At 48.0% G+C, this 15,000-nt stretch overlaps 1 protein-coding gene across 1 annotated transcript in view; it reads right to left on the bottom strand.

Moving 5' to 3' along the window:
* Window positions 1–15,000, bottom strand: part of LOC126984343 (protein tyrosine phosphatase domain-containing protein 1-like) — a 55,767-nt gene that overhangs the window by 14,509 nt on the left and 26,258 nt on the right. Inside the window, exons 7-9 of the mRNA XM_050837957.1 lie at window positions 12,979–13,090; window positions 10,085–10,313; window positions 5,664–5,779 (exon numbers count right to left, since the gene is read on the bottom strand). Of these exons, the coding sequence (XP_050693914.1) occupies window positions 5,664–5,779; window positions 10,085–10,313; window positions 12,979–13,090 (457 nt within the window). The remainder of the gene's footprint in view (window positions 1–5,663; window positions 5,780–10,084; window positions 10,314–12,978; window positions 13,091–15,000) is intronic.

The following is a 15,000-nucleotide window of genomic DNA, read 5'->3' as shown; positions in this document are numbered from 1 at the left end:
CTACACCCCATCTTCCTTCCTTCCTTCCTTCCTTTCTACACCCATCTCCTTCCTTCTTCCTTCTCCTTTTCTTACACCTCATCTTCCTTCCTTTCACACCCTGTACCTCTTCCTTCCTTTCATACACCTCATCTTCCTTCCCTTTTCTTACACCTTATCTTCCCTTCTTCATACACCCTCATCTTTCCTCTTCCTTTTCTTACACCCATCTTCCTCTTTCATAATTCCTCATCTTTCCCTTCCTTTCAAGACCTTATCTCTCCTTCCTTTCTTACACTCATCTTCCTCTTCCTTTTCAAGCACCTCATCTTCCTTCCTTTCTTACACCTTATCTTCCTTCCTTTCTTACACCTCATCTTCCTTCCTTTCTTACACCTCATCTTCCTTCCTTTCTTACACCTTATCTTCCTTCCTTTCTTACACCTTATCTTCCTTCCTTCCTTTCTTACACCTCATCTTCCTTCCTTCCTTCCTTCCTTTCTTACACCTCATCTTCCTTCCTTTCTTACACCTTATCTTCCTTCCTTTCTTACACCTCATCTTCCTTCCTTTCTTACACCTTATCTTCCTTCCTTTCTTACACCTCATCTTCCTTCCTTTCTTACACCTTATCTTCCTTCCTTCCTTCCTTCCTTTCTTACACCTCATCTTCCTTCCTTTCTTACACCTCATCTTCCTTCCTTTCTTACACCTTATCTTCCTTCCTTCCTTCCTTCCTTTCTTACACCTCATCTTCCTTCCTTTCACACCCTATCTTCTCTTCCTTTCTTACACTTTTATCTTCCTTCCTTCCTTCCTCTTCCTTTTCTTATGTTCTCATCTTCCTTCCTTCCTTCCTTTCTTACTCGCTTCCTTACTTCCTTCCTTCCTTTCTTTACACCTTATCTTCCTTCCTTTGGGCACCATCTTCCTTCCTTTTTCACACCTCATCTTCCTTCCTTTCACACCTATCTTCCTTCCTTTCTTACACCTTATCTTCCCTTCCTTCTTCCTTCCTTCCTTTCTTACACCTCATCTTCCTTCCTTCCTTCCTTCCTTTCTTACACCTCATCTTCCTTCCTTTCTTACACCTTATCTTCCTTCCTTCCTTTCTTACACCTCATCTTCCTTCCTTCCTTCCTTCCTTTCTTACACCTCATTCCTCCTTCTTCCTTTTCTGTTGTTCCCATCTTCCCTTCCTTTCTTACACCTTATCTTCCGTCCTTTATTACACCTCAACTTCCTTCCTTTCTTACTACTCATCTTCCTTCCTTCCTTTCTTACACCTCATCTTCCTTCCTTTCTTACACCTTATCTTCCTTCCTTCCCTTTCTACACCCCATCTTCCTTCTTTCCTTCCTTTCTTCCTTTCCTACACCTTATCTTCCTTCCTTTCTTACACCTCATCTTCCTTCCTTTCTTACACCTCATCTCTTCCTTTCTGGTTAACTTTCATCTTCCTTCCTTCCTTTCTTACACCTCATCTCCTTCCTTTTCTACACCCTTATCTTCCTTCCTTCCCTTCCTTCCTTTCTTACACCTCATCTTCTCCTTCCTTTTCTTACACCTTTATCTTCCCTTCCTTCCTTCCCTTCCTTTTCTTACACCTCATCTTCCTTCCTTTTCTTACACCTCATCTTCTCCTTCCCTTCCTTCCTTCCTTCTTACACCTCATCTCCTTCCTTTCTTACACCCTCATCTTCCTTCCTTTCTCTTACACCCCATCTCCTTCCTTCCTTCTCTTACACCCCATCTTCCTTCCTTCTTACACCCCATCTTCCCTTCCTTCCTTCCTTTCCTCTGCACCCTCATCTTCCTTCCTTTCTTACACCTTTATCTTCCTTCCTTCCCTTTCTTACACCCTCATCTCTCCTCCTTCCTTCCTTCCTTCTTACACCTTTATCTTCCTTCCTTTCTAGCACCTTATCTTCCTTCCTTCAAGCACCCTACATCTTCCCTTCCTTTCTACACCCTCATCTTCCTTCCTTCCTTTCTACACCCCATCTTCCTTCCTTTCTACACCTTATCTTACTTCCTTTCTTCCACCTTATCTTCCTTCCTTCCTTCCTTCCTTTCTTACACCTTATCTTCCTTCCTTCCTTTCTTACACCTCATCTTCCTTCCTTCCTTCCTTCCTTTCTTACACCTCATCTTCCTTCCTTCCTTCCTTCCTTACACCCCTACCTCCTCCTTCCTTCCTTCCTTTTCTTACACCCTCTATATCTTCCTTCCCTTTTTCTTTTACACCTTATCTTCCTTCCTTTTCATAATTCCTCATCTTCCTTCCTTCCTTTCTTTACACCCTGTCTTCCTCTCCCTTCCTTCCTTCCTTTCTTACACCTTATCTTCCTTCCTTTCTTACACCTCATCTTCCTTCCTTTCTTACACCTCATCTTCCTTCCTTTCTTACACCTCATCTTCCTTCCTTTCTTACACCTTATCTTCCTTCCTTTCTATAATTTTTTTATCTTCCTTCCTTTCTTTTACACCTTATCTTCCTCTCCTTCCTTTTCTGCACTCCATCTTCCTTCCTTCCTTCCTTCCTTTCTTGGTTAATCTTTATCTTCCTTCCTTCCCTTTTCTTACACCCTCATCTCCTTCCTTCCTCTTCCTTCCTTTCATAATCTTTATCTCCTTCCTTTTCTTACACCTTATCTTCCTTCCCTTCCTCTCTACACCTCATCTTCCTTCCTTCCTTCCCTTCCTTTCTTACACCCCATCTTCCTTCCCTTCCTTCCCTTCCTTTCTTACACCCCATCTTCCTTCCTTCCTTCCCTTCCTGTCTTACACCTCATCTTCCTCCCTTCCTTCCTTCCTTTCTTACACCTCATCTTCCTTCCTTTCTTACACCTTATCTTCCTTCCTTCCTTTCTTACACCTCATCTTCCTTCCTTCCTTCCTTCCTTTCTTACACCTTATCTTCCTTCCTTCCTTTCTTACACCTTATCTTCCTTCCTTCCTTCCTTCCTTTCTTACACCTTATCTTCCTTCCTTCCTTTCTTACACCTTATCTTCCTTCCTTCCTTCCTTACTTTCATACCCCTCATCTTCTCCTTCCTTCTTCCTTCCTTTTCGCTAATCTTTATCTTCCCTTCCTTCCTTCCTTCCTTTCTTACACTTTATCTTCCTTCCTTCCTTTCCCTTCCTTCCTTTCTGCATACACCTTATCTTCCCTCCTCCTTTCTCTTACACCTCATCTTCCTCTCTCTTCCTTCCTTCCTTCCTTCCTTCATATCTTCCTCCCTTTCTTGCTACACCTTATCTTCCTTCCTTCCTTCTTACACCTCATCTTCCTTCCCTTCCTCTCCTTCCTTTCTTACACCTCATCTTCCTTCCTTTCTTACACCTCATCTTCCCTTCCTTTCACACCTTTATCTTCCTTCCTTCCTTTCTGACATCTCATCTTCCTTCCTTCCTTCCTTCCTTCCTTTCTTACACCTTATCTTCCTTCCTTTCTTACACCTTATCTTCCTTCCTTTCTTACACCTTATCTTCCTTCCTTCCTTTCTTACACCTCATCTTCCTTCCTTCCTTCCTTCCTTTCTTACACCTTATCTTCCTTCCTTTCTTACACCTTATCTTCCTTCCTTTCTTACACCTCATCTTCCTTCCTTCCTTCCTTCCTTTCTTACACCTCATCTTCCTTCCTTTCTTACACCTTATCTTCCTTCCTTCCTTTCTTACACCTCATCTTCCTTCCTTTCTTACACCTTATCTTCCTTCCTTTCTTACACCTTATCTTCCTTCCTTCCTTTCTTACACCTCATCTTCCTTCCTTCCTTCCACAAGTCTCATCCAGGAAACTATCGACCAATTAGCCTGACATCTATTGTTTGTAAGTTAATGGAGACTATCATTCGCGACAATATGGTGAAATTCTTCGAAGAAAATAATATAATAAATAATTCGCAACATGGCTTCCGTAGTAAACGTCTTCGTGTTTAACTAATCCTACTTGATTTTTTCAATATATTTTGAGGTGCTGATGAAAGCAGATCAGTGATATCATATATCTGATTTCCTTTAAAAGGCCTTGATAAGGTCCCCACCAACGATTGCTCAGCAACCATTGGGCGCAGCACGGTATCTCGTAACATATCACAATTATTTATGGACCGGCTCTGAGCGAAACAGAGAGTAGTTCTAAATGTGTTACATCTAACTGGTCGATGTCAAAAGCGGCGGCCTCAAGGATCAGTGCTTGGCCCCATGCTCTTCTTGCACTTTATCTTTTTGCACGATATCAGATGATGGGCCCACTTGCAGCATCAAAATTGCTGATGACACAAAATTTTATGGTAAAGTAACTGGTGATACTGACGAAGAAGCTTTACAATCAGATATAGATCGACTTGTACGTTGGGCCAATCATGGCAAATGAAATTTAACGTTGAAAATGTAAAGTGTTGCACATCGGAAAAATAACAATCGCAAGTTCGGTACGTAAGAATGGCCAACAACTTCTGCAGTAAGTAAAGAAAAGGATTCAAATCACTATATCAAGCGATTTCTAAAGCCCGGTCAGCATTGTTCAGAGGTAGTTAAAACTGCAAAACAAATTGGTTGGCTTCATCGGAATGAGTCTTTAATAATAAATCGAAAGTATTATTAAAATCAGATAATTCGTTGGTTCGACTTCGTCTAGAGTAATACTCGTACAGTTTTGGTCTCCCTACTACAGAAAAGATAGAAAAGTTGGTTTTATTCAACGAAGAGTAACAAGATGATTCGAAGTTGAGAAATTTGTCATATGTAGAACAAAAGGCTTAAAGAAGTAAATTTATTCAGCCTATCAAAACGAATAGAATGCGAGCATCTAATGAAGTGTTTAAAATGTTTTAAAGGATTCAGTGATATTAATGCGTAAGATTACTTTACAATTGATCGATCAAATAGAACAAGAAATCACAATTTGAAGATAAGTGGTAAAAGATTTCGTCGTAATGAAGCTAAACACTCTTCTTCAATCGAGTTGTTAATGTTTGAACTCTCTACCCTGTGATGTCGTTGATAGTACAACAGTTACGCTTCAAGAATAGATTAGACAAGTGGTTTTGAATCCAACCAGCAACTAAGATATTACTCATTGTCGTAATAACGTTAAGTTCTTTTTTCTTGAATACTGGTGTCCTTGTCTGCTTTTATCGCCCGGTTAGTGGTAGCAGTAATGGTAGTTCTTCCTCTTTGCTACATAATTTGTATGCTTTTCCATGCTGTATGGTTCTTTTTTCCTTTCCTGCCAGCTTTATTGAGGGATGTGGGGTGGGGAGGAGTTTCGCTTTGCTGTCTTCATCTTCCACCTTTGATTAGATAGTTAGTGTAGCTTGTCACAAACAACCTCGTAAGGACCAGCAGGTCTGCTGTTGTTTGTTCTTCCTTTGTGTTCCTTTGTGTTCCTTTCTTACACCTTATCTTCCTTCTTTCCTTCCTTCCTTCCTTCCTTTCTTACACCTCATCTTCCTTCTTTCCTTCCTTCCTTTCTTCCTTTCTTACACCTCATCTTCCTTCTTTCCTTCCTTCCTTCCTTCCTTTCTTACACCTCATCTTCCTTCTTTCTTTCCTTCCTTCCTTCCTTCCTTTCTTCCTTTCTTAAACCTCTTGAACTGCTTCCATAACTGTCAACAACTCACACACACACACACACACACACACACACACACACACACACACACACACACACTCACCTTGTCCAGCTTCCTCAGACACACTTCAGGCCTCCCCGACGCCAGCACAATGTAGGAGAGCGCGTCCACACCCAACAGCGGGGTCTTGAGGTGCTCCAGCCACGTGAAAAGCAGACCTGCGGGACGGTGATGGTCAGGGAAGGTACAGATTTTAACCAGGTTGCTAATGGGGTCATGTTTCTTAGGTTGGGTTAGGTTAGGTTAGGTTAGGTTAGGTTAGGTTAGGTTAGGTTAGGTTAGGTTAGGTTAGGTTAGGTTAGGTTAGGTTAGGTTAGGTTAGGTTGGGTTAGGTTAGGTTAGGTTAGGTTAGGTTAAAGGCCCTTCTAAGTAAAATAACGAGAAAGAATCATCACTCACGCAAACCATTTCATAATATATATCAACGCATGTGTGATCAGTTTATGCATCATCTATTTTGGGGGGTTTATATCATGGCACAAATTTGGCCCATCGCTGGTACACGGTAAAGCCGCAAATTTGGCCCGTCGCTGTTACTCGGTTAATACGTTCACAGCTCCCACAACAACTTTTTCCCAAGGCCACACAGGAGATTGGGTTCCAGTGAGTGTTCCTTTAGGTTCACGGTACAGAAGAAGGGTCAGACTACCACCAGGGTCATAAAACTACCGCTGGAAATGCCCACAACTCCTCCGAAAGCCTTGTCAGTGTGGGTAATCTTAGGGTCAAACTACCATCAGGGTCATGAAACTACCGATGGAAATGCCCACAACTCCTCCGAAAGCCTTGTCAGTGTGGGTAATCTTAGGGTCAAACTACCATCAGGGTCATAAAACTACCGATGGAAATGCCCACAACTCCTCCGAAAGCCTTGCCAGTGTGGGTATTCTTAAGTTCACGGTACAGAAGGGTCAAACTACCACCAGGGTCATAAAACCACCCCTGGAAATGGCCAAAACTCCTACGAAAGCCTTGCCAATGTGGGTAATCTTAGGTTGGTGATAAAGAGGAGAGGAAGGGTTAAGAAGGACCATCAAGGTCATAAAGGACTGCTAGAAAGGTTTACAACTCCTATGGAAGAAAGTCGAGCTAATGGCAATCTTAGGTTCATGGGTACAGAGGAAGGAGGGATCACCACCAGGGCCATAAAACCACCTCTGGAAATGGCCAAAACTCCTATGTGGGTAATCTTAGGTTCATGGCATGAGGGAAGGAAGGAATGGAAGGAAGGGAAGGAAGGAGAGGGAAAAGGAATGAAGGGAAGGAAAGGAGAGAAGAGGAGGAGAGGAAGGAAGGAAGGAAGGGAAGGAAGGAAGGAGAGGAAGGAAGAGGGAAGGAAGGAAGGAAGGAAGGAAGGAAGGGAAGAAGGAAGGAAAGGAGAGAAAGAGGAGTGAGAGGAAGGAAGGAAGGAAGGAAGGAAGGATGGAAGGGAATGAAAAGGAGAGAGGAAAGAGGAGGAGGAGAGGGAAGGAAGGAAGGAAGGAAGGAAGGGAAGGAAGGAGAGAGAAAGAGGAGGAGAGGAAGGAAGGGAAGGAGGAAGGGAAGGATGGAAGGAAAAAGGAGAGAGAAAGAGGAGGAGAGGAAGGGAAGGAAGGGAAGGAAGGGATGGAAAGGAGAGAAGAAGGAGAGTGGAAGGAAGGGAAGGAAGGAAGGAAGGAAGGGATGGAAGGGATGAAAAGGAGAGAAAGAGGATGAGAGGGAAGAGGAAGGGAAGGAAGGAAGGAAGGATGGAAAGGAGAGAAAGAGAGAGAAGGAGAGGGAAGGAAGGAAGGAAGGGAAGGGATGGAAGGGAATGGAAAGTGAGAGAGAAAGAGGGAGTGAGGGAAGGTGAGGGAAGGCAAGGGAAGGGAAGGGAAGGGAATGGAAAGGGAGAGAGAAAGAGGGAGTGAGAGGGAAGGGAAGGGAAGGGAAGGGAAAGGATGGAAGGGAATGGAAAGGGAGAGAGAAAGAGGGAGTGAGAGGGAAGGGAAGGGAAGGGAAGGGAAGGGATGGAAGGGAATGGAAAGGGAGAGAGAAAGAGGGAGTGAGGAAGGAAGAAGGAAGGAAGGAAGGAATGGAAAGGGAAGGGAAAGAGGAGGGAAGGAAGGAAGGGAAGGAAGGAAGGGAAAGGATGGAAGGAATGGAAAAGGAGAGAGAAAGAGGAAGGAAGGAAGGAAGGAAGGGAAGGAACCTGGGATGAAGAAAGGAAGGAAGGAAGGAAGGAGAGAGAAAGAGGATGGAATGGAAGGAGTGCTTTAGGAAGGAAGGAAGGATGGAAGGAATGGAAAGGAGAGAGAAAGAGGAGTGAGAGGGAAGGAAGGAAGGGAAGGAAGGAAGGAAGGAAGGAGAGAATGAGGGAAGGAAGGGATGGGAATGGAAAAGGAGAGAGAAAGAGGAGTGAGGAGGGAAGGGAAGGAAGGGAGGAAGGAAAGGATGGAAGGAATGAAAAGGGAGAGAGAAAGAGGAAGAGGGAAGGGAAGGAAGGGAAGGAAGGAAAGGAAGGAAGGAAGGGAAGGAAGGAAGGAAGGAGGAAGGAATGGAAGGGAAGGAAGAGAAGGAAGGAAGGAAGAGAGGAAGGGAAGGGAAGGGAAGGGATGGAAGGGAATGGAAAAGGGAGAGAGAAAGAGGGAGTGAGAGGGAAGGGAAGGAAGGAAGGAAGGAAGGAAGGGAAGGAAGGAAGGAAGGATGAAGGGAATGAGAAGGGAAGAGGAGGAAGGGAAGGGAAGGGAAGGAAGGGAAAGGATGGAAGGAAGGAAAGGAGAGGAAGGAAGAGAGAAGGGAAGGAAAGGAAAGGAAGGGATGGAAGGAATGGAAGGAAGGAGAGAGAAAGAGGGAGGAGAAGGAAGGAAGGAAGGAAGGAAGGAAGGAAGGAAGGATGGAAGGAATGGAAAGGGAGAGGATAGAGAAAGAGGAAGGAAGGAAAGGAGATAGGAAGGAGGAAGGAATGGAAACGGTGAGGAGAGAGAGGGAGAGAAGGAAGGAAAGGGAGGAGAGGAGAGGAAGAAAAGGAGAGAGAGAAGAGAGAGAGAGAGAGAGAGAGAGAGAGAGAGAGAGAGAGAGAGAGAGAGAGAGAGAGAGAGAGAGAGAGAGAGAGAGAGAGAGAGAGAGAAGGAAAGAGAAGGAAAAGAGAGAAGAGAAGAAAAGAGAAGAGAGAGAGAGAGAGAGAGAGAGAGAGAGAGAGAGAGAGAGAGAGAGAGAGAGAGAGAGAGAGAGAGAGAGAGAGAGAGAGAGAGAGAGAGAGAGAGAGAGAGAGAGAGAGAGAGACAAACAAACAAACAAACACACTTACCAGGGGCGCAGGAGGGGGCGTCTGGGTGGGGGCAGGTGGAGGAGGAGGAGGAGGTGGGAGGGGAGCCGAGTCCCGCCCCCCCTCCCCCTCCCCCTCCCGGCCTGCGCCCAAATCATCCCTCTGAGGACCCTTGCAAACCACCTGCCGGGAGAGAGAGAGAGAGAGAGAGAGAGAGAGAGAGAGAGAGAGAGAGAGAGAGAGAGAAGGATGGAATAAGAGAAGGAAAGGGAAAGAAAAGGAAAATAGAGAAAAAAGAAGAAAAGAGAAGAGGAGAGAGAGAGAGAGAGAGAGAGAGAGAGAGAGAGAGAGAGAGAGAGAGAGAGAGAGAGAGAGAGAGAGAGAGAGAGAGATTTTTCCTCCATCAGTTTCCTTTTTCCTTTATTTTTCTCTCCTTCCCTTCCCTTTCCAGCCCTTCCTTTTTATCCCCTTCCCTTCCCTTCCCCCTTCCTTCCCTTCACCCCCTTCCCTATCACACATCCTTCCCTTCCCTTTCCTTCCCTCTCACTACCCTCCCTTCCCTTCCTTCCCTCCCCTTCCATCCCCTTTCTTCCCCTTCTTCCCCCTCTCTGCCACCATCCCTTCTCCCCCTTCCTCCCCTTCCCCTTTCCTTAACTCCCTCCCCTTCCCTTCCTTCCCCTCTTTGTACCTCTAATCACCCCTTCCTTCCCCTTCCTTCCTCTTCCTTCCTCCCCTTCCCTTCTGCCTTCTAATTCCCTTTCTTCCCCTCTCTATACTTCTTATCTCCCCTTCATTCTCCTCCTTCCCCTTCCTTCCCCTCCCTTACCCTTTCCTTCCTCTCTTCCCCTTCCTTCCTCTCCCTTCCCTTCCTCCCTCTTCCTACAACTACCCTTTCATTTCCATCACTACTTCCCTTTCCTCCCTTCCTTCCCCTTCCTTCCCCTTTCCTTCCTCTCCTCCCCTTCCTTCCTCTCCCCTCCCTTCCTTCCTCTTCCTACAACTATTCTTTCCTTTCCATCTCTAACCTTCCTCTCCTCCCTTCCTTCCCCTTCTCTACCACCTTCCCTTTCCTTTCCTTCCCTTCATTCCTCTCCCCTCCCTTCCCCTTTCTTCCCCTACCTCCCCCTACCTTCCCCTTCCTTCCTCTCCCCTCCCTTTCTATTCCTACATCTACCCTTTCCTTCCCATCTCAACTTCCCTCTCCCCCCTTCCTTCCCCTCCCTCCCCCCCCCCTCACCTGACCGCTGGCTGGTGATGGAGGCGGAGAGGGAGGGAGACATAAGGGAGTGTGGGGCGGAGTAGGATACGCGCGTCTCGTGGTCATACTGCGCCGACAGGAAGAAGGATGTGAAGGAAGGAGTCCCCAGCGCGTAGGATATCTCGAGGGGGGTCAGCAGGTGAGGGGGCGCGTTGCTTCCCTCACACCCGCATAGCTTCAGCAGACGCTCACCCACGACGTAGACCAGCTGATGGGGGAGAGGGGGTGAGAACGGGGAGATGGAGAGGGGGAAGATGGGGAAGGAAGGGGAGTGACGATGGGAAGGAAAGGGAAGGAAGGGGAAGGGGAGAGGGAGGGGAGAGGAAGGAAGGGGAAGGGGAGAGGAAAGGGAGAGGAAGGAAGGGGAGGAAGGGAAAGGAAAGGGAGAGAAAAGGTACTAGAAGAGAAGGGAAGGGTATGAGGGGAAGGGAAGGGAGAGGAAGAGTAGTGACGAGGGGAAGGGAAAGAAGGGGAAGAAGGGAAAGGAAGGGGAAGGAAGGGTAGCAACGAAGGGAAGGGAAGGGGAAGGATTGAGGGAAAAGGAAGATGATGATAATGACAAAAACAATGATGATGATGATGATGATGATGATAGTAAAGACACTCAGTTAGTCAGTCAATCAGTAGACCGATAATTCACTCAGTCAGTCAGTCAATCAATCAGTCACCCAACCAGTCAGTCAGTCAGTCAGTCAGTCACCCAACCAGTCAGTCAGTCAGTCAGTCAGTCAGTCAGTCAGTCAGTCAGTCAGTCAGTCAGTCAGTCAGTCACCCAACCAGTCAGTCAGTCAGTCAGTCAGTCAGTCAGTCAGTCACCCAACCAGTCAGTCAGTCAGTCAGTCACCCAACCAGTCAGTCAGTCAGTCAGTCAGTCAGTCAGTCACCCAACCAGTCAGTCAGCCAGTCAGTCAACCAACCAGTCAGTCAGTCAGTCAGTCAGTCAGTCAACCAACCAGTCAGTCAGTCAGTCAGTCACCCAACCAGTCAGTCAGTCAGTCAGTCACCCAACCAGTCAGTCAGCCAGTCAGTCAACCAACCAGTCAGTCAGTCAGTCAGTCAGTCAGTCAACCAACCAGTCAGTCAGTCAGTCAGTCAGTCAGTCACCCAACCAGTCAGTCAGTCAGTCAGTCAGTCAGTCAGTCAACCAACCAGTCAGCCAGCCAGCCAATCAGTCAGTCAGTCACCCAGCTAGTCAATCACGCAGTCAGTCAGTCAGTCAACCAACCAGTCAGCCAGCCAGCCAATCAGTCAGTCAGTCACCCAGCTAGTCAATCACGCAGTCAGTCAGTCAGTCAGTCAGTCAGTCACCCAACCAGTCAGTCAGCCAGTCAGTCAGCCAGTTACGTAGTCAGTCAAACAGTCAATCAGCCATTCAATCAGTCAGTCAGTCAGTCAATCAGTAACCCAATCAACCAGCCAGCCAGCCAGTCATTCAGTCAGTCACTTACTCCCTTAGTCAGCCAGTTAGTCAATCAGTCAACCAGTCAATCAGTCGGTCAGTCAGTCAATCACCCAGCCAGCCAGCCACCCAATCAATCACTCAGTAAGTCAGTCAGTCAACCAGACACTCACTCATTCAATCAGCCAACCAGTCAATCAGTCACTCAGTCAATAGCCCTTTCAACCAGTCAACCACCCAGTCAGCCAGCCAGCCAATCAGTCAGTCAGTCACCCAGCTAGTCAATCACGCAGTCAGTCAGTCAGTCAGTCAGTCAGTCAGTCAGTCACCCAACCAGTCAGTCAGTCAGTCAGTCAGTCAGTCAGTCAGTCACCCAACCAGTCAGACAGTCAGTCAGTCAGTCAGTTAGTCAGTCAGTCAGTCAGTCACCCAACCAGTCAGTCAGTCAGTCAGTCAGTCAGTCAGTCACCCAACCAGTCAGTCAGTCAGTCAGTCAGTCAGTCAGTCAGTCAGTCACCCAACCAGTCAGTCAGTCAGTCAGTCAGTCAGTCAGTCAGTCAGTCAGTCACCCAACCAGTCAGTCAGTCAGTCAGTCACCCAACCAGTCAGTCAGTCAGTCAGTCAGTCAGTCAGTCACCCAACCAGTCAGTCAGTCAGTCAGTCAGTCAGTCAACCAACCAGTCAGCCAGCCAGCCAATCAGTCAGTCAGTCACCCAACCAGTCAGTCAGTCAGTCACCCAACCAGTCAGTCAGTCAGTCAGTCAGTCAGTCAGTCAGTCAGTCACCCAACCAGTCAGTCAGTCAGTCAGTCAGTCAGTCAGTCAGTCAGTCAGTCAGTCAGTCACCCAACCAGTCAGCCAGTCAGCCAATCAGTCAGTCAGTCACCCAGCTAGTCAATCACGCAGTCAGTCAGTCAGTCAACCAGTTAGTCAGCCAACCAGTCATTCAGCCAGCCAATACCCACATCATCCAGAATAAACATCACACTTCACTACTATAAAAAAAAATTCACCCGCTCCACAACTAGACTGGGGTCGTCCAAAGGGCCAAGACGCTAGATGCAGCCCCAACCAAGATGTTTCAGTATCCCATGAAACATCTCTCGTTTTCTCTTATTATTCCTCGCCTGCTAGCTCTATCATACTGCAGTTGACGCCATTATCTGCGCGTGGGAAGACCTGATAATATATCGTTGATCTTGGCCCCCACAACCCTATGACGTCATTATCTGCGCGTGGGAAGACCTGATATATCGTTGATCTTGGCCCAAACTTTGCTGACGTCATTATCTTGGAAGACCTGATAATATATCGTTGATCTTGGCCCCCACAACCCTATGACGTCATTATCTGCGCGTGGGAAGACCTGATATATCGTTGATCTTGGCCCCCACAACCCTATGACGTCATTATCTGCGCGTGGGAAGACCTGATAAATTGTTGATCTTGGCCCCAACTACACTATCCAGCCGTACCTTGGGAATGTTCCGTAGCGTTCTCGCCTCGTAGCCATGTAGGACGGTACGCTGGCGGTGCAGATACTGGGGCAGCGTGAATTCGGGGTTGCGTTTGTCCTTGATGAACTCTCTGACGGGGGCGAAGAAGAGAGTGAGGAGAGGGTTAGCAAGAAGAAAAGAGAGAGAGAGAGAGAGAGAGAGAGAGAGAGAGAGAGAGAGAGAGAGAGAGAGAGAGAGAGAGAGAGGGATGATGGGAGTTATAGATAGATAGATAGAGAGATAGACAACTTCCCCTCCCATCCCTTCCCTTAACCTCCCTTCCCCTCCCTTCCTTGTCCTAAATGAATTCTCTGACGGAGGCGCAGAAGGGAGTGAGGGGGAGAGGGTCAGTAGGGAGAAAAGGAAGAAGAGAGAGAGAGAGAGAGAGAGAGAGAGAGAGAGAGAGAGAGAGAGAGAGAGAGAGATAGAGAGAGTGATAGATAGATAGATAGATAGATAGATAGATAGACACCCAACTTCCCCTCCCATCCCTTCCCCTCACCTCCCTTGCCTTAGCCTCCCTTCCCCCTCTCCCCTCCCCTTCCCAGCTTCCCCTTCATCCCTTTCCCCTTCCTTCCCATCCCTTCCTTCCGTACCTTACCTACCCCAATCTTCCTCTCCTAACTCCCCTTTCCCTTACAAGCCTTTCTCAACCCTCCCTTCCCAAACCTCCCTTCCCTTAACCTCCCTTTCCCTCACTTTCCCCACCCCTTCCTTCCCCTCACCTCCCCTTCACACCAACCTCCCCTTCCACAAACCTCCCTTTCCCTCCCTCCCTTTCCCAACCTCCCTTTCCCTCCCTTCCTTCCCCAAACCTCCCTTCCCCTCCCTTTCCTCTTAGCCTCCCTTCCCCTTATCTTCCCTTATCTCAAGCTCCCTTCCCACAACCTCCATTCCCCCACTTCCCTTTCCCAAACCTCCCTTTCACACCAGCCTCCCCATCCCCTCACCTCCCTTCCCCAACCTCCCTTTCCCTCCCTTCCTTCCCCAAACCTCCCCTTCCCTGTTTCCCTTCCCATTCCTTCTTTCCCTACCTTCCCTTCCCTTCCCTTCCCTTCCCCAACCTCCCTTTCCACTCATTCCTTCCCCAAACCTCCCCTTCCCTGTTTCCCTTTCCATCCCTTCTTTCTCTAATTTTCCTTTCCCTTACCTTCCCTTCCCCAACCTCCCTTTCCCTTCCTTCCTTTCCCCAATCTCCTCATCCTTCCCTCCCTTCCCTTTCCCAACTTCCTCTCCCCTCCCTCCTTCCCTTCCCTTCTCTCCCCCTAACCTTCCCCTCCCCCTCTTCCAATCTCCCCTCCCTGCTTCCCTTCCTCAACCTCCTCTCCCCTCCCTCCTTCCCTTCCCTTCCCTCCCCCAACCTTCCCTTCCCCAATCTCCTCTCCCCTCCCTCCTTCCCTTCCTCAACCTCCTCTCCCCTCCCTCCTTCCCTTCCCTTCCACTCCCCAAACCTCCTCTTCCAATCTCCCCTCCCTTCCCTCCCTCAACCTCCTCTCCCCTCCCTCCTTCCCTTCCCTTCCCTCCCCCTTACCTTCCCCTCCCCAATCTCCTCTCCCCTCCCTCCTTCCCTTCCTCAACCTCCTCTCCCCTCCCTCCTTCCCTTCCCTTCCCTCCCCCAACCTTCTCCTCCCCAAACCTCCTCTTCCAATCTCCCCTCCCTTCCCTTTCTCAACTTCCTCTCCCCTCCCTCCTTCCCTTCGCTCCCCTAACCTTCCCTTTCCCAAACCTCCTCTTCCCATCTTCCCCTCCCTTCCCTTCCTCAACCTCAACTCCCCACCCTACCTTCCCGTCCCCAACTTCCTCTCCTCTCCTCTCTTCCCTATCTTTCCTCCCCTTACCTTCCCTTCCCCAACCTTCCCTTTCCCAACCTCCTCTCCCCTCCCTCCTTCCCTTGCCTTCCCTCCCTCAATCTTCCCGTTCCCAAACCTCCTCCTCCTCCGATCTTCCCCTATCACCCTTGCCCCCCCTTCCTCCTCCTCCCATCTTCCCCTACCACCCTTA

The sequence above is a fragment of the Eriocheir sinensis genome, chromosome 57, assembly GCF_024679095.1.
Source record: "Eriocheir sinensis breed Jianghai 21 chromosome 57, ASM2467909v1, whole genome shotgun sequence".
Lineage (NCBI taxonomy): Eukaryota > Metazoa > Arthropoda > Malacostraca > Decapoda > Varunidae > Eriocheir > Eriocheir sinensis.
Note: the sequence above shows the minus strand (reverse complement) of the source record. Positions and strands in the feature narration are given on the sequence as shown.